This window comes from Zea mays, chromosome 9 (assembly GCF_902167145.1).
Source record: "Zea mays cultivar B73 chromosome 9, Zm-B73-REFERENCE-NAM-5.0, whole genome shotgun sequence".
NCBI lineage: Eukaryota > Viridiplantae > Streptophyta > Magnoliopsida > Poales > Poaceae > Zea > Zea mays.
Window position 1 is genome coordinate 143,350,962 of NC_050104.1, and position 24,227 is coordinate 143,375,188.

Below are 24,227 nucleotides of genomic sequence, written 5' to 3' on the forward strand. Positions count from 1 at the left end.
ACATTAATACTAAAGATCAATTAGCCGATATCTTTACCAAGCCTCTTGATGAACAATCTTTTAACAAACTTAGGCATGAGCTCAATATTCTTGATTCTAGGAACTTCTTTTGTTAAAATTGCACACATTGCTCTTTTATATATCTTTGATCATATCTCTTATATATGCTATGACTAATGTGTTTTCAAGTCTATTTCAAATCAAGTCATAGGTATATTGAAAGGAAATTGGAGTCTTCGGCGAAGACAAAGGCTTCCACTCCGTAACTCACACTTCGCCATCACTCCAAGCGTCTCTCCATCTTTAGGGGGAGAATTCAAAAAAGCAAAAGGACTTTGTCTTTGGGGGAGAAATGAGCCCAAAGCAAAAGGACCGGACTTCGTCTTTGGTATAATCTTAACTCATTTATTTATGACCAAAGAGGGCTCTACTGATTCCGTTTTTGGCGATTCATGCCAAAGGGGGAGAGAGTATGAGCCCAAAGCAAAAGGACCGCACCACCACCAATTTCAAAAACTTAATATTGAATATTTTCAATTGGTATTCTTTTGTGTTCAAAAAAAAATAGTATTTCAAAAGTATATATCAAAACCCTCTTGAACACTAAGAGGAGAATCTCATTTAGGGGGAGTTTTGTTTAGTCAAAGAAAAAGCATTTGAAAAAGGGGGAGAAACTTTCAAATCTTGAAAATGCTTTGCAAAATTCTTATTCACTACCTTTGACTATTTGCAAAAGATCTTTCAAAAGGACTTACAAAAGAATTTGCAAAAACATAACTCGTGGTGCAAGCGTGGTCCAAAATGTTATAAGAAAGAAGCAATCCTTGCATATCTTGTAAGTATTTATATTGGCTCAATTCCAAGCAACCTTTACACTTACATTATGCAAACTAGTTCAATTATGCACTTCTATATTTGCTTTGGTTTGTGTTGGCATCAATCACCAAAAAGGGGGAGATTGAAAGGGAATTAGGCTTACACCTGGTCCCTAATTAATTTTGGTGGTTGAATCGCCCAACACAAACATTTGGACTAACTAAGTTTGCCCAAGTGTATAGATTACACAGGTGTAAAAGGTTCACACTCAGCCAATAAAAGACCAAGTTTTGGATTCAACAAAGGAGCAAAATGGGAACCGAAGGCCCTCTGGTCTGGGAGCACCGGACTGTCCGGTGTACACCGGACAGTGTCCGGTGCACCAGAGGACTCCAGCTCAAACTCGCCACCTTCGGGAATTTCTAGAGGCGACTCCGCTATAATTCACCGGACTGTCCGGTGTACACCGGACAGTGTCCGGTGCGCCAAGGGAGGTCGGCCTCAGGAACTCGCCAGCTTCGGGAAAAGCCAACGGCTCGTCCACTATAATTCACCGGACTGTCCGGTGTGCACCGGACTGTCCGGTGCGTCTCCAGAGCAACGGCTATCTCCGCGCCAACGGCTACCTGCAGAGCAATAAATGCGCGCGCAGCGCGTGCAGAAGTCAGGCGCGCCCATCCTGGCACACCGGACAGCAAACAGTACCTGTCCGGTGTGCACCGGACACCCAGGCGGGCCCACATGTCAGAAGTTCCAACGGCTAGAATCCAACGGCAGTGTGACGTGGCAGGGGGCACCGGACTGTCCGGTGTGCACCGGACTGTCCGGTGCGCCATCGAACAGAGGACCCAGCCAACGGTCAAGTTTGGTGGTTGGGGCTATAAATACCCCAACCACCCCACCATTCATTGCATCCAAGTTTTCCACTTCCCAACTACTACAAGAGCTCTAGCATTCAATTCTAGACACACCAAAGAGATCAAATCCTCTCCAAACTCCACACAACGCCATATTGATTAGAGAGAGTGATTTGCTTGTGTTCTTTCGAGCTCTTGCGCTTGGATTGCTTTCTTCTTTCCTGATCCTTTCTTTGCAATCAAACTCACTTGTAATTGAGGCAAGAGACACCAAACTTGTGGTGGTCCTTGTGGGAACTTTGTGTTCCAAGTGATTGAGAAGAGAAAGCTCACTCGATCCGTGGATCGTTTGAGAGAGGGAAGGGTTGAAAGAGACCCGGCCTTTGTGGCCTCCTCAACGGGGAGTAGGTTTGCAAGAACCGAACCTCGGTAAAACAAATCTCCGTGTCTCACTTGCTTATTCGCTTGGGATTTGTTTTGCGCCCTCTCTCACGGACTCGTTTCTTTATTACTAACGCTAACCCGGCTTGTAGTTGTGTTTATATTTGTAAATTTCAGTTTCGCCCTATTCACCCCCCCCCCTCTAGGCGACTATCAGTCTTTAACAAGTCCACTGGACTAGTTGAAGTCTCATGTGACGTTGTGTTTGATGAAACTAACGGCTCTCAAGTAGAGCAAGTTGATCTTGATGAGATAGGTGAAGAAGAGGCTCCATGCATCGCGCTAAGGAACATGTCCATTGGGGATGTATGTCCTAAGGAATCCGAAGAGCCTCCAAAAGCACAAGATCAACCATCCTCCTCCATGCAAGCATCTCCACCGACTCAAAATGAGGATGAAGCTCAAGTTGATGAAGTAGAAGATCAAGCAAATGAGCGACCTCAAGATAATGGCATTGATCAAGGGGGAGATGCAAATGAGGAAGACAAGGAGGATGAGGAACAAAGGCCGCCACACCCAAGAGTCCACCAAGCAATCCAACGAGATCACCCCGTCGACACCATCCTCGGCGACATTCATAAATGGGTAACTACTCGATCTCGTGTTGCACATTTTTGTGAACATTACTCTTTTGTTTCCTCTATTGAGCCACACAGGGTAGAGGAAGCACTCCAAGATTCGGATTGGGTGGTGGCAATGCAAGAGGAGCTCAACAACTTCACTAGAAATGAGGTATGGCATTTAGTTCCACGTCCTAATCAAAATGTTGTAGGAACCAAATGGGTCTTCCGCAACAAGCAAGATGAGCATGGTGTGGTGACAAGGAACAAAGCTCGACTTGTGGCCAAGGGATACTCCCAAGTCGAAGGTTTGGATTTCGGTGAAACCTATGCACCCGTAGCTAGGCTTGAGTCAATTCGTATATTATTAGCCTATGCTACTTACCATGGCTTTAAGCTTTATCAAATGGACGTGAAAAGTGCTTTCCTCAATGGACCAATCAAGGAAGAGGTCTATGTTGAGCAACCTCCCGGCTTTGAAGACAATGAGTATCCTAACCATGTCTATAAGCTCTCTAAGGCGCTTTATGGGCTCAAGCAAGCCCCAAGAGCATGGTATGAATGCCTTAGAGATTTCCTTATTGCTAATGGCTTCAAAGTCGGTAAAGCCGATCCTACTCTATTCACTAAGACTCTTGAAAATGATTTGTTTGTATGCCAAATTTATGTTGATGATATCATATTTGGGTCTACTAACGAATCTACTTGTGAGGAATTTAGTAGGATCATGACACAGAAATTCGAGATGTCTATGATGGGGGAGTTGAAGTATTTTCTAGGATTCCAAGTCAAACAACTCCAAGAGGGCACCTTCATCAGCCAAACGAAGTACACTCAAGACATTCTAACCAAGTTTGGATGAAGGATGCCAAGCCCAAAGACACCCATGGGAACCAATGGGCATCTCGACCTCGACACGGGAGGTAAGTCCGTGGATCAAAAGGTATACCGGTCGATGATAGGATCGTTACTCTATTTATGTGCATCTCGACCGGATATTATGCTTTCCGTATGCATGTGTGCAAGATTCCAAGCCGACCCTAAGGAAGCTCACCTTACGGCCGTGAAACGAATCTTGAGATACTTAGCTTATACTCCTAAGTTTGGGCTTTGGTACCCTCGGGGATCCACATTTGATTTGATTGGTTATTCGGATGCCGATTGGGCGGGGTGCAAAATCAATAGGAAGAGCACATCGGGGACTTGCCAGTTCTTGGGAAGATCCTTGGTGTCTTGGGCTTCAAAGAAGCAAAATTCAGTCGCTCTTTCCACCACCGAAGCCGAGTATATTGCCGCAGGCCATTGTTGCGCGCAATTGCTTTGGATGAGGCAAACCCTGCGGGACTACGGTTACAAATTGACCAAAGTCCCTTTGCTATGTGATAATGAGAGTGCAATCAAAATGGCCGACAATCCTGTCGAGCACAGCCGCACTAAACACATAGCCATTCGGTATCACTTTTTGAGGGATCACCAACAAAAGGGAGATGTCGAGATTTCTTACATTAATACTAAAGATCAATTAGCCGATATCTTTACCAAGCCTCTTGATGAACAATCTTTTAACAAACTTAGGCATGAGCTCAATATTCTTGATTCTAGGAACTTCTTTTGCTAGATTGCACACATAGCTCATTTATATACCTTTGATCATATCTCTTTCATATACTATGACTAATGTGTTTTCAAGTCTATTTCAAACCAAGTCATAGGTGTATTGAAAGGGAATTGGAGTCTTCGGCAAAGACAAAGGCTTCCACTACGTAACTCATCCCTCGCCGTAGCTCCAAGCAACTCTCCGTTCTAGGGGGAGAAACCATGAGCACCAAGCAAAAGGACTTCGTCTTTGGTATAATCTTAACTCATTTATTTATGACCAAAGAGGAAGATACCACTTCTAGGGCTCTAATGATTCCGTTTTTGGCGATTCATGCCAAAGGGGGAGAGAGTAAGAGCCCAAAGCAAAAGGACCGCACCACCACCAATTTCAAAAACTTAAGTGTTGAATATTTTCAATTGGTGTCCTATTGTGTTCAAAAGGGGGAGAAAGTAGTATTTCAAAATGATATATCAAAACCCTCTTGAACACTAAGAGGAGAATCTCTTTTAGGGGGAGTTTTGTTTAGTCAAAGGAAAAGCATTTGAAACAGGGGGAGAAAATTTCAAATCTTGAAAATGCTTCTCAAAATCTTATTCATTTACCTTTGACTATTTGCAAAAGAACTTTGAAATAGATTTACAAAAGAATTTGCAAAGACAAAACATGTGGTGCAAACGTGGTCCAAAATGTTATATAAGAAAGAAACAATCCATGCATATCTTGTAAGTATTTATATTGGCTCAATTCCAAGCAACCTTTACACTTACATTATGCAAACTAGTTCAATTATGCACTTCTATATTTGCTTTGGTTTGTGTTGACATCAATCACCAAAAAGGGGGAGATTGAAAGGGAATTAGGCTTACACCTAGTCCCTAATTAATTTTGGTGGTTGAATTGCCCAACACAAATAATTGGACTAACTAGTTTGCCCAAGTGTATGGATTATACAGGTATAAAAGGTTCACACTCAGCCAATAAAAAGACCAAGTTTTGGATTCAACAAAGGAGCAAAGTGGGAACCGAAGGCACCTCTGGTCTGGCGCACCGGACTGTCCGGTGTACACCGGACAGTGTCCGGTGCACCAGAGGACTCCGACTCGAACTCGCCACCTTCGGAAATTTCCAGAGGCACTCGCGCTATAATTCACCGGACTGTCCGGTGTACACCGGACAGTGTCCGGTGCGCCAAGGAAGAGCGGCCTCCGGAACTCGCCAGCTTCGGGAAACTCCAACGGCTAGTCCGCTATAATTCACCGGACTGTCCGGTGTGCACCGGACTGCCCGGTGCAACTCCGGAGCAACGGCTACCTCCGCGCCAACGGCTACCTGCGGCGCATTAAATGCGCGCGCAGCGCGCGCAGAAGTCAGGCGCGCCCATACTGGCACACCGGACAATGTGCACCGGACACCCAGGCGGGCCCACAAGTCAGAAGCTCCAACGGTCAGAATCCAACGACAGTGATGACGTGGCAGGGGGCACCGGACTGTCCGGTGTGCACCGGACTGTCCGGTGTGCACCGGACTGTCCGGTGCGCCATCGTGCAGACAGCCTCCCAACGGCCACTTTTGGTGGTTGGGGCTATAAATACCCCAACCACCCCACCATTCATTGCATCCAAGTTTTCCACTTCCCAACTACTACAAGAGCTCTAGCATTCAATTCTAGACACACAAAAGAGATCAAATCCTCTCCAAATTTCACACAACGCCATAGTGACTAGAGAGAGTGATTTGCTTGTGTTCTTTCGAGCTCTTGCGCTTGGATTGCTTTCTTCCTTCTTGATTCTTTCATTACGATCAAACTCACTTGTAAATTGAGGCAAGAGACACCAAACTTGTGGTGGTCCTTGTGGGAACTTTGTGTTCCAAGTGATTGAGAAGAGAAAGCTCACTCGATCCGAGGGATCGTTTGAGAGAGAGAAGGGTTGAAAGAGACCCGGCCTTTGTGGCCTCCTCAACGGGGAGTAGGTTTGCAAGAACCGAACCTCGGTAAAACAAATCCGCGTGTCACATTCTTTATTTGCTTGCGATTTGTTTTGCACCCTCTCTCGCGGACTCGTTTCTTTATTACTAACGCTAACCCGGGTTGTAATTGTGTTTATATTTGTAAATTTCAGTTTCGCCCTATTCACCCCCCCTCTAGGCGACTTTCATATACTCTTTGAGTGCCTTGTCCGCTGCACCATATGATGTTGCATCGAATACGTATGGTGAGGCATAGCCGGTGCACATAAAACTATTGTGCTTTATTGAAAAGCTGTGCAACATGTGTAAGCCTTACACGTATCCGGTGCTATCTCCGGTGGTCCACCGAAAATGTCTGGTTCCTTCTGAAAATATGCAGTGAGAGCACTTTCTTATCTCTTCTCAAGTGTCAATGTCACTAATTTTGTGTATAAATCTAGTTAAACTTAAGATATTTAACAAAAGATAGTTCTAATACATCTACTTTTTGAGACAAAATCACTAACCCCTCGGTTATAAAATATCCTAAAAGGGGCCTAACTTACTTTAAGATAAACGTACCAGATATTTATGTGAGGTATTGAATGAGATTCCTAAGGGATGTTTGGTTTCTTAGGACTATTTTAGAACATGTTTATTTGGGATTATAATCCGACCAGATTATATAATTTAACTTATTTTAAACTAACATTTAGTTTAAAATAAGTTAGATTATATAATCTAAGCATATTATAATCCAAAACAAACAACCGCTCCATTGTATTCCATTTTAGTTCATAAATTTTTAGAGTTTTAGTTTCCGTATTTAGCAATTTACGGACTAAAATGAAATAAAATAGAATAACTAAAAATTAGTCCTAGAAGGGCTGAGTTCTAATATTTGTGCGAACTGCGAATACATGGGATGAACCCATCTAAAAAAATGCGGGCAGATATCAAATATTGAAAATTTCATGGACTCGAGTATTGAACAAAGCCTAGCTCATTGCAAAAGTCATACAAGATGTTTACGTACATCAACCCCAGTGTGTGTGTTGCAACTCACCAGCCCACCACCTAACAGACCAAAAACGTCAGCCAAATAGAGCTTGTCTACAACCATTTCTCTAGAGGAAGCCAAGAATATATTAGCATTTCTGAGTTCTGACTGCTACAAGACGTAAATAATCAATACTTTGATCTGATGTCAAAAATGGATGCTTGTCCTCAGTGCGTCACTAGCCATGTCCTGGTGGCCCCTTCTGGACTTCTGGTACATCCAACAAAAAAAAAATACAATGATAGTTTATCTGCACCAACGGGATTCTAAGCTAATTAAAACACCAATTGCTCCTCTCATACATCGTGCAGCTCAATCCCAGGACGTTACAGACAATGCAACCCAAAGGTCATTAGATGTCCCAGATATATACATCCTATGTGTCTGGATCTTCTCATTGTTGGTACATAATGGGGTTGGGCTCGAATAATGACCGTTGCTTATTCTCTCCTGGACTGAGAATATGATTTCCCTTTGCATCGGTTCATGGCCGTTCAGAAGATTTCCCATGCTCAAAACTTTCCTCCAAGACTGATTAGCAGTAGGGGGAGGAAACAGGTTCGACACAGCATCTCTCTCATACATCCCGACCTTTTCCTTAGTTGTGAACTCCTAATACAGAATATTAATAGAATATCAGGAACGTAGCCCAAGATAATTTATTAGCAAAAGAAAATAACAGCTTGCCTAGGCACAGCAAGAAACTAAGAGTAATATCAGTCTTACAATAAAGAAGATTTGGAGTAAACTAAAAACAGAAAGAAAAGCACACCGTGAGGAATGAAAATATCACTAGTCCGCCCCAACATGGCCACATGGTCTGGCCAAAAATGGTAAGAAAAACAGTGTGACAGAGAAGAAACTTGCAGCTTACTATTAATACAAATCAGAAGTTCTGACATGGCTGTAATACGTAATGACTACCACCAACTTGTAGAGAAAAACCTAGGTAGTAGAACAATATTTTCATATTATGGAAACCCTTGAGTTTTCAGTGTCTAATAGCTGTCAGATAAATTTCAAGAACCACATCGTTCATGATTTTAGGCATAAGCAATGCACGAGCAAATTAAATCAGATACTGACATTTTAGTTACATTAATTTTTGTTCCTGTAAATGATTGCTTGTGTAACAACTGAGGGTAAAGAACATAGGATTTACCTTCTCATAGCAAATGCTTTCCAGGCTAGTTCCCATTTTTGGAAGGTAGAAGTTGTAGTAGTCGTAAAATATTGCTTGAGCTAGTCGTGGAGCATCAATAAGCTTCCGATTGATGGAAGCAGCAAGAATCAGTAACTTCTCGATGTGCTCAAAAACTTGACAAAGCCGTTTCAGGCCTCCAACCAAATCATTGACATCAGAATTCCCTGTTAAAAACAAGGGCCAAAGTATTCATGCCAGTAACCAGTGCTCAACATCCTCAAAGTTCTCTCCACTCCAGTTATTATGTGGAGCAAGCACCACTCTCACGGTGGCAAGAATCCAGCGACAGGTTATGCGGCATCATCTTCAGTTAGTTTCATCAGAGTTAACCATTCGTTTAGAGTTTGTTAGCAGAATTGATTTGTTGATTGGTTTGTAAGCTTGTGAGAAATGATTGGAGATTGGTTGGCTTGTTGCCTATGTAAACCCATCTGATATATCCTCGAAAGCTAAGCAATGAGATAATCTCCACCTATCCCTCTACTCTACCCAAAATAGGGCATCGATGTTGTCAGTGTAAAGATATTGTTTTCTTGTAGTGTATTTTCCCTGGAACCTAGGGTTCTCTCTGTAAATGTTACCACATGTACTTTTGCCCTTTGGGCCCTATGGAATATACAAGCTGCCATTTTTCACATCCTAACAGATGTGAACAACCTCGTTGCCGATCACGATTACCACCTGCATAGTCTGGGTCCGATTCCCCCACAACACAACACTAGTACAGGATGGCTGGCTTACAGCTAACAATCCAGACTGTTTTAAAGCTGTACCGTCAATGAACAATATTCTCAACGGCCTTACACATTTCAAACTAGATATTGGTTGCATTGTTAAACAAATAGAAGGATAAACGAACACAAAAGGTTATCTTTAGAAGAGGTCTTCTGTGAACATCAATCCATCAATACTTCTTTCAAAACGTAAGTCTACAGTTGACATAGCTGTATGGAAAGTATAGTAGTACCTAGAAAAGATTTCAGTGTTGACGCCATGGTGACATATAGTCGATCCATTTTTGTCTTCATTTCCTTGAAGCCACCATACATGGTCTTATTCAGGATATCAGCTGATGATTTGAAAGCTGTACACACCATTTGTTCAAGGAGCTGCTGTGGCCTTAAAGTTTCAAGGTAATGAAGCACCTGCGAATCACATATAAAAAGTTCAATAAGTAGCACACTACTATTTTACCGATAGTAAGAGCTAAGATGCTATCTAATATTCATGAAGAATTGAATGTCATGGTTCTTCTTTTAAAAGTGATCATCCAGCTAAATGAATGTGTGGCTTAAGTTGTGGAAAAGCCAAAACGACTTGCAATTTGTAATGGAGAGAGTAACTTTCTAACACAAAATGCCGCCAACCATCCTATAAGTAATAAGATGATGAAATTACCAGCACATGGGTAGTACCTTTTCTCCTTCCCGAACAGGGTCAAGCAAAGACTTCTGTTCAGAAACAGGCAATGGCAGAGCATCATTCCAGATTTTGCGCCACACATTCCCATGTTGGGACATACGGTGAGAAAGCTTTCCTTTGGGAGGCCAGCCTGCATTACCATCTGTTTTGTCCTCGCTCAACCATTCACCAGGTGAATGCCACCGAATAAAATCTTCAAAGACAGCATCTGGGTTTGCAGCTTTAAAAGCAGACATATCTAATCAAGGAGCAGAGCTTCCTAATTAGTAGCAAATGAAAAAGTTCCACAATACATGCAACAAAGAGGAAAAGTAGAATAACTTCTTCAAAAGCTTTGGTCATTGCTCATAAATTAGATGAAGTAAAAGAAAATTCCTGAAGATAGACTCGAGAAACATTAACAAGTTATGTAACAAGTGAAATGTCATGTTGTTCCCACAAAATCTTACCGGAACATAATATATCCCTTTCCAGCTGTCCAGATAGACCCTGTAGGAACAGATGAACGCTATGTAATTTCTTGTAAATTTGATCTTATTTAGGTAGATAGGTCCAGCATGCAATAGAGCCAGTAGTACATATAATCCAATTAACAGACATACTGTAGTTCTTTGGATAAACCTATGAATCAGAAAGGGATTTCATCCTTTCATGCATACAACAGCAAGTTTAAGAACTTACAATGGCATTGCCAAAAGCTTCAGCTGCATGGAGCCTTTCTTCATGCATATCTTCGGTCATCAAAGGTGCATCCTAAGGAACTAATGGAAACATAAGGGGGTGCATGTGGATCACAATATTAAACCTGAAGAAAAGGGCAAACAGAACCTGAGTATATGGAGCATGCATTTCCTGAAACGTATTCAGGAGCATCATTTTAGGCACAACACCAGCTGATCCTTTCCTAGACTTGTTCACTGCCTGCTATTAATTATGAGTTAGCAACTTTAACATTAAATTGTTTTTTATTTCCAAATAGACATTGAATGGGAGTATTATTACCGTACTATTTGAAGTCTCATCTTTGTAGCCAGTACCTTTCTCACGGTTCAGTGATCTCTTCCTCTCAATGCATATCGTGAGCTTCAAGGAGAGAAAAAGACAATTGATTTAATACGCTGGCAAAACAGGTCACCCCTAAGGCCCTAAAAACATAAGGATCGAGTGAATTATTTTTTAGAATCTTTGCCAAAACCTAATGCTCCATTCATAATATAACTAACAAATAGCTTCCAGTACCAATTTATGAGATGCTAGTGAAAAAACAGGTGAATCCTTCTACAAACAGCAGCTTGCAGAAGCAAATGAGAATCCATGAGATTGCATGGGATTGTATACCTTGCTTTCTTTTTTCTCGAAAACACAAGAGAACTACATATCATTATATTATGGAAAGGGTTAAGAACCCTTAAAACAGTCATACACCCACACCAATCAGATATACAAAGAACCAATGTACGACCTTTACAAGGGAAAAACAACAATGACCTAAATTTAGCTCTCACTCGGCACAAGGGACAGGAGGTAATTAATGCATCATGCCCTAAGCCAGTCCCCAATAGTGCAGACTGTATACATTGCTCGAATAACAGAATCAATAAGGTGTGGGCTTTTTCTCCAGGACTGATTGTATATCAACCACTCGTAAGTACCCCACTCTATCACTTCAAAAAGGACAAGAAATAACCTTAAAATATTTTGTTGTCTTAAAAATTCCCTGTAATTTTTTCCCAACACCCCCATAGTGTCCATCAGATTTGTCCTTTGATATCAGATGAAATTACCTATCCTGTTATTGATGTTTCTGTGGGCCGTGCGCATCAGCATAGGTGCTCAAAGATACCCCAACAACTGGCTAAAGAGGGGGATGTTTCAGCTGTTGATGGTTAGGAAGATTAGCTTAAATATAGGAGTTGGTTACATATGTTAAGCGACAGGAGCAGGAGCAGGACTACATAAGCCGCATAGAGAAGAGGATAGGGTAAGCAGAATTAGGAATCTTAAGTCCAGAGCCTCCAACTGCCTCCTAGGGAGGGCGGACAGGAGTCCTTAATGCTTGTAATCTCCACATTTATCTAATAAAGTGTCTTCAGTTCAGAACCTTTCGAGCTCATCAGAACAAACCAACGTAGGTATTCTGATTTACAGTGCTTCGTGGTCCGAGCATTTGAGCATGTTCGTTTTGTCCTCGTCATGCTGCGCCAACACCACCAACTCTCAGTGAAGCACAACAAGTGCATCTTTGGCAGCCATACTGTAGCCTGCTTGGGCCACATCATATCAGCTGGGGGCATGTCCATGGATTCCTCCAAGGTGGAAGCCATGCATGCCTGGCCACCACCAAAAACACCATAAGCACTCTGTGGCTTTCTGGGATTGACAGGCGTGACTATGGCGTCATTGCTCGCCATTCACCCTGCTTCTCAAGTAGGCCTTTCCATGGTCTCCCGAGGCTGTGACCTTTTTTGCGGCGCTCAAGCAGGCCTTGACAGCAAGCCCAGTACTGCAGTTGCCTGACTTCGACAAGTCATTCATCATCAACTGTGATACATCGGGTTTGGGGCAAATCCTGCATCACTGCATCAGGATGCTGGTCCCATGCTTTCTGCAGCCACGCATTGCAGCATGGGAAACTTGCCACTTATGAGCGCGAGCTTATTGGTCTCGTCAATGCTGTCGTGTCGGGCATTGGCGGCTATACCTGTGGACGTGGCCCTTCCTTGTCCGCACCTACCACTGCGCTCTCAAATTCCTCCTTGACCAGCGCCTATCTACCATACCACAGCATATGTGGGTGAGCAAGCTCTTCGGCTGTATGATTTTAGCATTGAATTTAAACCTTGCAAAACAAATACCATGGTGGATGCTCTGTCTCGAGAAATTTGTATTTTTGCCATTACAAAGATTGTCTCCTAGTTTATAATTGCCACTGAGTCTCTGGCTTGTGGGTCCATCTGAGTCTATAAAATGTGAGCCTGATGGCAATTTTGCGAAGCCCATTCTTTGTAATGGCAAAAATCCATATCTCTCGTCTCGCCAGGATGAGGATCAAGCAGCCATGCACCTGCTCTCTACACTGATATTTCAGCTCTTCCATGACTTCCACAAGGAGGCTGCCCAACATCCAGACATCATCAAGATGCGGCAGCAAATTGAGCAAGGCTTGGCATCTCCTGATTGGTCTGTAGTCGATGGCCTGGTGCTGCACAAGGGGTGCATTTTTGTGCCTTCTTCCTCGGTGTTTTGGCCATAGATCCTCGCCACCGCACAGAAGACACTGCAGCGGCTCCAGGATTCTTTTTTCCACCCTCACGCAACTTGCCAGGTCCGTGATTTCATCAAAGGGTGAAACATGTGGCAGTGCAACAAGTCAGAGCATCTTCATCCTGCTGGGCTGTTGCAGCCGCTAGAAATTCCCAGGTCAGTTTGGGCAGATATTGCCATGGACTTTGTCGAAGGTTTCCCAAAGGGAAGGGCAAATCGGTGATACTTACCGTGGTGGATCATTTCTCCAAGTATAGCCACTTCATCGCTCTCAGTCATCCTTGCACAGAAATTTCAGTTGTCTGGGCTTTTCTTTGACAACATTGTACACCAGCATGACATTTCATGTTCGATTGTCAGCGATCGGGACCCTGTCCCCTGTCTTTACCAATGCAATTCGGTCTGAGTTCTTCTCCCTCACAGGTACTCAGTTGTGCATGAGCACGGCGTTTCACACCCAGACAGACAGTCAGTCTGAAGTCACCAATCGCAGTTTATATGTGTACCTTTGCTGCCTAGAAGGTGATCATCCCAAAAGTTGGCTTCAGTTGCTTCCATGGGCAGAATATTGTTACAGCACTTCCTATCAGTCAGCACTCAAGACCACACCATTTCAGGTTGTCTACGGCAATCCCCCCCCCCAACCTCCTTTGATCAGTCATACAGCTGGGCGTGCAAAGGTTCAGGCAGTGGACAAGCAGCTCATTGAGCGAGATGTCTCTCTGTGGGATATCAAGGAGCGTCTGTGCCGCGCGCAGGACCTTATGAAGCAGCTTTATGATGCAGGCCACCGTGCTTTCTCTTTTGAAGTAGGCGGCTGGGTTTGGCTCAAATTGCATCATCATCACGCATCTGAGATCACCAAGAAGTCAACTGGTAAACTAGCACCCAAATTCTATGGTCCTTTCCAAGTAGAGGAGCGCATTGGCAGCCTGACATACCACCTGGCCCTTCCTCCCCAAACTCACACCCATAATGTCTTTCATGTGTTATTCCTAAAGAAGTTTGTGGGCATGCCACCAGAAAAACTTCTGCCGCTGCCTCCTACCAAACGTGGTCGAGTTCTTCCAGTTCCACAAAAGGCTGTTCGCGCTCCACTCAATCTGGATGCATGTCAACTTTTGGTCCAGTGGTGGGGCATTCTCCTGCTGATGCTACATGGGAGTGTAGTTAATAAGCCCTGCTTCCTAAGCATTTCCTAGATAACTGTGTTAGTTAATTACAGTCTTTAAAGACCTTGGGCAGCCCAAGAGGTGTGCGGCTGCCAAGGTTCTGTACCTCTATATAATCAAAAGCCTCTGGCTAACAGAGATGAGTTATCTCCAACAGGGAGTACCTCTCGGATTTCTGGACTATCCTCTATTCCAGCTTGAGGATGCGCTGTTTCTTAGGAAGTGTTATTGATGCTTTTGTGGACATACATATCAGCATAGGGGCCCAAATATATCCCAATAGCTGGCTAAAGAGGGGGATGCCCCAGCTGTTAATGGTTAGGGAGATTAGCTTAAATATAGGAGACTGGTTAGATATGTTAGACAGCAGGACTATATAAGTCGCATAGAGAGGAGAGGGTAAGGAAAATTAGGAGTCCAGAGCCTCCAAGGGAGGGCAGACAAGAGTCCTTCCTGCTTGTAATCTCCACAGTTATCTAAGAAAGTGTCTTCAGTTCAGAGCCCCCAATATATCCACAGCCAGAGCAGGACCAAGTTCTTGGCCATGATCAGCACAACTCAAGGAGGTGCTGGCAGTAATATAGGGCAGGCTCTGTTGAATGTTGATCATAGTGGCAAATACATGACGACATGGGCCATATTAGAGCTTGGTGTCCTGGCATGGAAGTGGAGCAGAGAGCATGCATTGGCTGAGCCAAGTGAAAGACATAGCCATGCTAGAGTACTTTTATATGTGTGTTCCTTTTTAAAATATATCCATGGCAACACACAGTGTTAAACTCATATACCATGACATTTAATCATGGTGCACCAAGCAACAATGTACCTAAATAAAGAGTAAAGTGTGTTGGTTGTCCCTAAACTTGTTCAGGTGTGTCAAGCCGGTCCCTAAACTCTCAGAATAGCCGATTAGGTCTCTAAACATTGTTCCGGTGTCATTTTAGTCCATTGGCCGTGAACATGACCTAGTTAGCTGTCGTCCACCCTAACCAGGTCATGTCCACAGCCATTGGACTAAAATGACACCGGAACAATGTTTAGGGACTTAATCGGCTATTCTGAGTTTAGGGACCGGCTTGACATACCTGAACAAGATTAGGGATCGCCAGCGCACTTTAATCCTAAATAAATAACACTTTCTCTCGCCTGTTATAATCTTGTACGGGGAAATGCGGCTGTAGAGTCAAAAAAAAGTTGTGGTGTACCATTTGTAACTTTTGGTGGATAAGACAAGAAGAGAGATCAATGCTTGAAGTGCTTTTCATCCTAGGCAATCTTTCTGATTCCTCCCAGCACCAACGAATTTCCCGCACAAAATCAATCCATAGTGTAGCAATTGCTGGCAAAATGGGTCTTTTATCAATAAAGGTCTCCAAAAATCACAAATCAAAAGAGAAGTCAGCACATGATACAGACCGCATATATTGCAGTTGCCAAACCACAGTGCATGCAAACAGAACTGGCCAAAAAGTGAATCTGCAGGTGCACCTCGCATAGCACGACTATACTTGTTTTCTGCTTCCATATAGTTGCCAGTCTCTGATAAACAGAAGCATAAGAGTTTTTTATCTAGAAAATGAATTTGAAGCGACGGGCGCAGGAATGAAATGAAACGGGATGCCATGATACATTTATCTGTTTCTCCCTAATCAATGACATTCATCATTTTTTAGTGGAGTTTCAGTTTACAAATTCAGCAAAGCTGATCACTATCTACAACCTCAAAAGCAAGCATTGATATTACTTTATGCTCAGCAGCTCATGAAGTTTGCACACATTAGGTAACTATCAGATCAAGCAAGACAACCACACATATTGAATGCTGAAGTAAGTCTCTGATGCTGCCACCACTTGATGAAGGTACCAAAGAGAGCAGCATGGTACTAAAATTCCTTTTCTGCAAAGGCTAGCAGATCATTCTAAGGTTCGGATTAACTGATGTCTAATTACACAAAGTGCTATATTTAAATAGCATGCAAGAAGTACCATATGAACCGGCCTACTTATAGAATCATATACTCTCAATCTAACGCAAACTCAACATTTTGGATTCTTCAGACTGACAGCAATGAACTTCATAAGAGATTGGCTCCATTGTGCTCAGTAATGTTTTGATTCAGTAACTAAGTTCCTTCAAGGAAAAAATGAGGATAAATAAATACCATCACTGAAAAGATCTTTCATAACACGATCAATAACTGATGGTGGAGGCACAGTAGCAGTAGATTTTGCATTATCCTGGCCTGAAGTATCTGCTACCTAGCATGGAAAAATAAAATTAGAAACAAATTGCTAGAAGATAACTAGGATCGCTTGGAAGGTACTGTGACTTGTATCAAGTTCTTAACCTGCAACAAAGTCTTCTAGAAATTGTGCCTCCACTGATGATTCATATGCATTTACTAGAAGATGTAGCTGGGATGCAAACCCAACAAATTTTCCAATAGAATCATCTACCCTACAATGTTAAGTTTAACATAAGTTAAAAAAGAACATCCAGCATATGACAAAACAATATATTATTTGTGTATGAGACACCTATTAATGGTGAGTGTTGATGCAAAGGCTAGATATAATGCATATACTTTATGAAATGGAAATTACTTGCAAAAGGTTAACAAGGGATTTACAAATAAAAAAAGGTTACATGTATCGAGATACAACTGGGTGAAGGAACCAGCTATCAGCATCAAAGGACGAGGCATTTTCCACTTCAGCCATCTCAAGGGTCTCTTCAAATGTCCTCTCTCCCCAGATGGCAGTCAACTCAAAACCTAGGACAATCAAGTGAATCATGTTCCTAAATATACATCAATTTGAAATATCAGATATGAAAAAACATGAAAACATGAGGTGTAACAAATCAAATGTACAACAGGCAAATATCACTGTAGATTGGGACAACACTTTTCCAAATATATCCTCCAAAATCTCATCGGAAATATGGACCTAGTTATAATAGCTATACATGATAATCTACCTTGTATCATGCACACACATCATCTCATGTTAGGGTTGTTCTTATATTATGAAGACCGAAGTCACAGAACAAGAAATGTCCACTTCATTATTTCCTTTTTCCAATGAAAGGGAGATTTTTCTTCTACTTGGAGAACAGTTTTAGCGTCAAAAGGGTAAAATTCTATCTCAATGACTATGTTATGTATTTCCCTGATACAACAACAATCTAATATGTAAAAGATGGGATAAACTCAAACTAAAAAGTGAAACTACCATTAAAATAGGACAATAGAAATTGTAAAGTTTTGATGATAGATTAACATTGGCGAAAGGGCATCTAGCTAAGTTGATTAGGTGGTCTAAGTATCATTCCTCAGGTCCTGAGTTCGACTTCTCGTAGGAGTGAATTTCAGGCTGGAGTCAAAGTGTCATGTTCGGGCGCACGTACACCAGGCGCCGCCGAGCCAGGGACGTGCGCCGTGCGCAGGAGCGCGCCAAACAGCTGGCCGACGCTGAGAAGGAAAGAGGACGCTGAGAAGGAAAGAGGATCAACGCATGACTGAGAAGGAAAGAAATGGAAGGAAAGAGTATCAGCGCAAGAAGGAAACAAAGAATAAGGAAACGAAGAAGAAGGAAATAAAGAATAAGGAAACAAAGAATAAGGAAACAAAGATTAGCTTGCTATTTTAGTCCTAAATTAGAGGAGCCTGCTGTTTTGGTCGGTTGGACCTCAGGCTATTTATATCTTGTAACCGTACTCAGTCAAGGACACACAAGTTAAACCAATCTCATCTCTCTCTCTTCTCAAACCGTGAGCCAGGGGGTATAACCCGGTGAGCGTGTCAGCGGCACGAGGGCATAACCCTGCCGGAGTTATCACGGAGCGAGAGTACGAGCTCCGGAGTAGAGGTCCGACATCCATGCCGAACACTGCTCTTGACACAAAGGTCCAACCTAGGTCGCGGTCATTCTCACATGGGCTACGATGTCGTTATGTATGAGTGAGGCGGAGGTTCAAGGGTTTTCTCAACCTGCGTGAAAAGGTCTTCTTCTTAATATAATATCTGGGGACCGTCTCCCCCCCCCTCCCCCCACACACACAGAGATCGATGGTATATATCGAAGCAGATTGACCTTATGTTACTCAGTGGTGAAAGGACATAGTTGCAAAGTGGAATGATTCAGGAGAAAGTTTCTTGAAGTGTTCATAACTTTTTTTAGGGAAACACAGCAGATGGAACTCCTACTGTGGTAGTGTTGGTAGCTTATTGACGTTGATCTGTGCCTCTTAGATTCAATCCCATGGTTAGCATTGGTTCTTCCCATTATAGTCTTTTATCCATATTTTCTTTGTAAAAGTCATAAAACTTTAGTTACCTTTAACAGGATCCTCAGCAGAGTACCACTCTGCCCAAGGGCAATCATCGTCCCATAGTTTTCTAGGGTGGTTCACAACTTCATTTTCAGTCAATGGCTCAGTAGCTTCAGAATCTAAAGTTTCATTATCATGATCATATTCTGGGGTCTTGTAGCTAAGCTTCATTGAGAAGTGAACCTTTACCCTAGCTGGAAAATCTGACGAGGATAGGACCTTCAAAGTCAAAAACAGAAAGACAAAGGTTAAAATATGCACAAATTAAGAACAGTTACGACATGCTGAATAGAGACGAGTCAATGAGAAATAGAAGTATGTGGTATATTCCAAAGCTCAAATGCTATATGTTGTGTTGCATAATGGTAGGCTACTGCTATCTTTTTCTCTTACAAATAAAAGGTAATCTTGATCTTTTTGGCAACTGTTTAGTTTTGCAAAATACTATAATATTTTATGGAAGAACGCAGACATCAGCAAACAGTAAAAGCTTTCAGACTCACAAATTTTGACAGAAATAGCTCATGTAACCCCTCCAGATGCATGAGTCTTATTGGCACTTGACTACCAATTCGGTCAGCTTCAAATCTTCGAGTAAATACAGTTCCCAGATTTTGAATCCCTATATAGGCTTTCCGTGAAGGGTCGTGAACTGGTACAAACGCTGGCCAATTGCTAAATGCAAAATCATTAGGTAAAATGACAGTGATAATGCTCGTTAAGAAATCGGTAATATTTAGAACTTACTAACCTGCCACAATTAGAAAGAGCAATTGCTACAGAACTCAAAAGCTTAGTTGATTCTGGATCATCGAGGATCACACCACTGGCACTCAGCGGAGCAATTATCTGTGAGCACATAAAAACACTACGATTAGTGAGTTGAATGATGCAAACTAGCTTGGGCACAATTATTAAGATTTAGTGCTGGGTGCTCCACTACATATTAGAGCTTGGCAATTTTTTTAGAAAGGTACATAAAAAATTGCTGCACCGTAATTCAGGTTGGCAAACTGCAAACGTGCAATTGCTTTATACTGAAATAGAACTCTGTACAAGAAAAAAACAAATATTTGAAGTAACAAATGCACCCAGCGGGCTCAGATTGGAATCCAGTGGCAGCTTCATTGTGATTTCAATGGCATGCTAAAGAGAGTGCGTCGCCAGACTCAACACCCTTTCTTCATGGAGCTAATGATCATTGGGGCTTGGGAGATCTGGAAGCTACGCAACGGACTCATCTTTGAAGCAAAAATGCCCTCTCTCTCATCTTGGAAAGGATCTTGCTGAGGCTTTTCTTCAAGCTCATAGATTGAACTCTTCTAAGAAGGATGCTTTCTGCTCCCTCGTTCAGTCCTTTAGCTAGCCTCTCTTCTCTCCATGAATTTTTAAGTTTGTAATGTGTTTTTTATTTTTTATTTTATTTTGTGTTTATATATATTTATAAATATACACCACAGCAAGGGTCTCCCTTGCTGTTTTCCCCTAAAAAACAAATGCACCCAGCAGAAAAAACATGTAATGGGTGCTTGTATAACTGGACTAAAAGCAACAAATAAAATAATACTACCTCTGTTCTTGAATATTTGTCGTCCGCTAGTTTATTTTTGAACTAAAACATGACAAATAAAAAAGAACGGAGGGAGTACCAAAAACTCATCAACTCCAAATGAGAGCTGCATGCTATGTGTGTCATCGTCCCAATATGAGTTTTGACCTACAGATAGATATTAGTGACTGAGTATTGAGAAAAAAGAACAATAAGCAAAGCTATTTGGAGGAAAATAACATGACGTACAACTGTACAAGCTTGCTTAAAGTAAAAAAAGGCAGACCTAGTTCCAAAGCCTACCACATGAGTGGGTTCTGGAGAAGGGATAAACCAAGGCAAGTCTTCCCTCCGCAAATGTGAAGAGGCTGCTTCGATTTCATGAAATGGTCTGCCCTTCTACATCACCAGGTCTGCCCTTCTACAAGCTTGCTGAAAGTATTATAGTTTAACCAAATAAACTCACCTTTTGCAGATTTCATGAAATGGTACTCCATAGAATAGACTCTTTTCCCATGCTTCAATTCACGCTTGATCATATATAAGTTTTCAAAAGGAGGAACACCCTCTGCACCTTTTTGCTACAAGAATATATGTTAGCTAACTGATTAATCAATTATCACACAAGGATGAATATTAGGTCCCCATACAGAGCTCTACCATTAAGATCTTTGCGCCATCTGCAAGCCATTGACGGCAAATAGCCTCTATCTCAGATATAAACCTAGATGTTAAGAAACTGTTAACAATCCTTTATGCATAAGTAAAATTGACCAAACATGAGGATAATAAACTTGGATAGCATCACTGTAAGCATTATTGCAGATTTGCAGTACTTTTCCCATGACGAAGCAATGGTGAAATCATCGAACCGCTCAAGCTGTTGACAGAAATGAAATAATAAATCAATACATATTTTCCATCTCAACAGAATGTTGACTTCTTAAATGCATGGAGCTGCAGTGCTGCACACAGTCAGCCTAATAAAGCAACAGTGTAGAAAAACTAGCACTAGCTACAAGATGTCAAGTTACATGCTCCCAATCGAAACAGTGTGGCAAATGGTACCCAACAAGGCATGGAAGCTGCAGTTACCAAGCGAGTAGCATGATGAACAGGCACATATTATGCAATTGAGCATCAATCATCATACAGAGTATTGTCACATAGGAACCCAAAAGAAAAAAATGTCAGGTATTTCCGCCTCTTACAGGAAACGTGCAAATGCATGCTATGAAGCAAAACACTCTGCCCCTTTGGAAGGCAGGAATTTCACACGAAACTATATAGGAATTTCACAGGAATCAAGAATTGTATATGAATTTCACAGGAATCAGTTCATTTTTCAAATGAAAAACACAGGATCGGGAAAAAAATCCGGTGTTCCGAAGGGGGCCTAAATAGCACATCAAGTGACCAACACACTCGTGAATCGTGAACTGCAGGCCAATGCATTGCTAGCAGGTTTTGGCGAGCAAAACACCGTTGATTTCTCCCAAAGTAGCCCAGAAACTTCAGCAATTGAAACTGTGAACCTAGCAACTAAAGCGCAATACGCCAATATCAATCCACATCACGCAAAGGCAGTACCAAACCAAACGCGATTGGTCCAAAATATCGAACCCGAACTACGAGCACAGGCGTGAAGGAAGCAAAAGCGCGAATACCTCCTCTTCGGCCTCCTCCTCAACCTCCTCCAACTCATCGTCCTCTCCGATCCGACGATGTTTCGCGTACCTGGAGGAGGATGTGGAGGCCATGGAGATTCGCTCCGCTGGCTCAGCGGGGGCGAGCCTCGGGTGGCACGGTGCAGTCGCGTGGAAGCTGTGAGACGCGTTCCCGTTAGATCGGCAAGGGGGAGGGGGTGAGCCGCGACTGAGGAGAAGGGAAGCGGAGGAGAGTGTTGCGTCGATGGCCGATGCCTCGTCGACCGACGGTCCGAGTTCTCTGTTCGTGCTTCTGGTGACGGTGATTGTGGCACCGTACGCTGGTAAACTCGTCACACACACGACAGTTTCTACAGCCGCGGGCTCACAGGATGGGAGTAGTCCTATGCAGGGCTGGGCCGGTATAATTCAAGGCTCTGTACAGATTTTCTTTTATTTGTTAAGAATAGATGGTATAGATTAAAGGGGTGTTTGGTTTCTAGGGACTAATGTTTAGTCCCTACATTTTATTCCATTTTAGTTCTAAAATTGACAAATATAGAAACTAAAACTTTATTTTAGTTTCTATATTTAGCAATTTATAGACTAAAAAGGAATAAAACAAAGGGACTAAACATTAGTCCATAGAAACCAAACACCCTATAAATCTCATCTATTAACCGTGATTGGATCGTTAATGTGGAAAATGGTTTAATAACGGTTACAGATGATTTTAGCGTTCAGATGCAGCATGTGCTAGCTGCACTTCACCATATATTCTAAACGAGTACTCCATTGTCACCACAAACATTTTGTTTGGTTTGAAGAATAAGTTATAGTCTATCATCTTCTCGCTCCTCACCTATTTTGTTTGGTTTGTATAATGGAATGAGTTAACTCATCACCATCATTTATCATAGTTAGTTAGTACTAACATGAGGAATAGAGTCATCCCACCAAATTTGAGAAATAGATCCATAATGCACCACCTCATTTTGGATTGAATGATTCCTCAAACCAAACACCCACTATATTCTCTCCTTTTAAATCAACTTAACTAAATACTGTAATCATTACCGAATTCTGATTAAACTTTTACTGACTATTATTTTAGGGTGTGTTTGGTTGCGGGACAGCAAGGACAGGAACATTCCCTGATATCCTCTCCCGTCCCTCCAATTTTGAGGGATAACTGGGGGATAACATTGTGATAGTTCTGTCCCAACCCTTGACCCTGAACCAAACAACCTTATTTTAGAGATCGTCTCATCCCGTCCCGTCCTGTTATTGCAACCAAACACACCCAGAGGGCCTTGGAGGACGATGTCGTGTTCTTGACACCGGACGCACATGTCCCACCCGGTGATAGCACCTAGAGGGGTGAATAGGTGATCCTGCAAAAATCAACTTTAAACAACACAAATTTGGTTTATAATAAGTGTTAGTGAGAACTAAAACCAAGTTAGGATGAGACAAGAGATGGAGAGAAAATTCTTCTCTTGATTACTCGATTAATAAAAGTATTAAACTTAGTAACAATATTGCAAGAGAGGTGAGAGCTCGAGAAGATAGTAGTCGCAATAAGAAAATGGACAAGTGACACAGCGATTTTTACCATGGTTCGACCAATGTCTACTCCACGTTGTGGTGACCTCCTTTGAACAAGGATTGCACTTAACCCCTCTTAAGTGATTCAAAGATCAAACTTGAGTGCCACAAATATCTTCCTTATACCAAAATCCTGTTGTGAGGAATCTCCACAATTTGGAGCTTTCATGTCTTACACAATTGATTACAAACAAAATCGGAGCAAGGATGTGAGTAAAAACTCACACAAGAGCACAACACAACAACAACACGCACACAAGTGAAAAGAGAGAGCGCACGAAACACAATGACAAAGTTATAGCTTAAGAACGCTCCGAAATCTCTCTCTAGCAAAACAATAGTGTGGTCACAAAGATCCAGAGTTGTAGTGTGTTCAAAGACTGTTTGGTTTTCTGCTCCATGCGCCTAGGTGAGAGCACCTAGAGGGGGGTGAATAGGTGATCCTGTAAAACTCAATACTTATAGCCACAAAAACTTGTTAAGCGTTAGCACAGTTAATGCCAAGTGGCTAGAACGAAGATCTTGCACAATATGATAATCACAAGAAGTTCAACACAGAGAAGACACAGTGATTTATCCCGTGGTTCGGCCAAGACCAACGCTTGCCTACTCCACGTTGTGGCGTCCCAACGGACGAGAGTTGCACTCAACTCCTCTCAAGTGATCCAATGATCAACTTGAATACCACAGTGTTATGCTTTTCTTTTCAATATCCCGTTTGCGAGGAATCTCCACAACTTGGAGCCTC

General features: G+C 42.3%; 1 protein-coding gene across 4 annotated transcripts; it reads right to left on the reverse strand.

The window, feature by feature from the left end:
* Positions 1–7,206: 7,206 nt before the first annotated feature.
* LOC103639262 (rab3 GTPase-activating protein catalytic subunit) lies at positions 7,207–22,292 on the reverse strand. 4 transcript variants are annotated; one of them, XM_035962695.1, is made up of 22 exons: positions 21,893–22,108; positions 21,062–21,105; positions 20,886–20,949; positions 20,692–20,806; positions 20,512–20,616; positions 20,326–20,393; positions 19,428–19,525; positions 19,180–19,351; positions 18,682–18,895; positions 16,991–17,117; positions 16,692–16,801; positions 16,506–16,595; positions 15,760–15,882; positions 15,549–15,682; positions 10,910–10,990; positions 10,736–10,828; positions 10,589–10,660; positions 10,357–10,396; positions 9,901–10,145; positions 9,453–9,630; positions 8,444–8,649; positions 7,207–7,893 (listed from the first exon to the last, which is right to left on the reverse strand). In XM_035962695.1, the coding sequence occupies exons 6-22, from the start codon at positions 20,356–20,358 to the stop codon at positions 7,594–7,596; spliced, it is 2,316 nt and encodes a 771-aa protein (XP_035818588.1). In that variant the 5' UTR covers positions 20,359–20,393; positions 20,512–20,616; positions 20,692–20,806; positions 20,886–20,949; positions 21,062–21,105; positions 21,893–22,108; the 3' UTR covers positions 7,207–7,593. The 4 variants fall into 4 exon arrangements, 3 of the variants coding, with proteins under 3 accessions (XP_035818588.1, XP_008660239.1, XP_008660241.1); XR_004852798.1 differs by having other exon boundaries at positions 7,344–7,893; positions 10,589–10,668; positions 16,506–16,602; positions 20,529–20,616; XM_008662017.4 differs by lacking the exon at positions 20,512–20,616 and having other exon boundaries at positions 21,893–22,292.
* Positions 22,293–24,227: the final 1,935 nt, after the last annotated feature.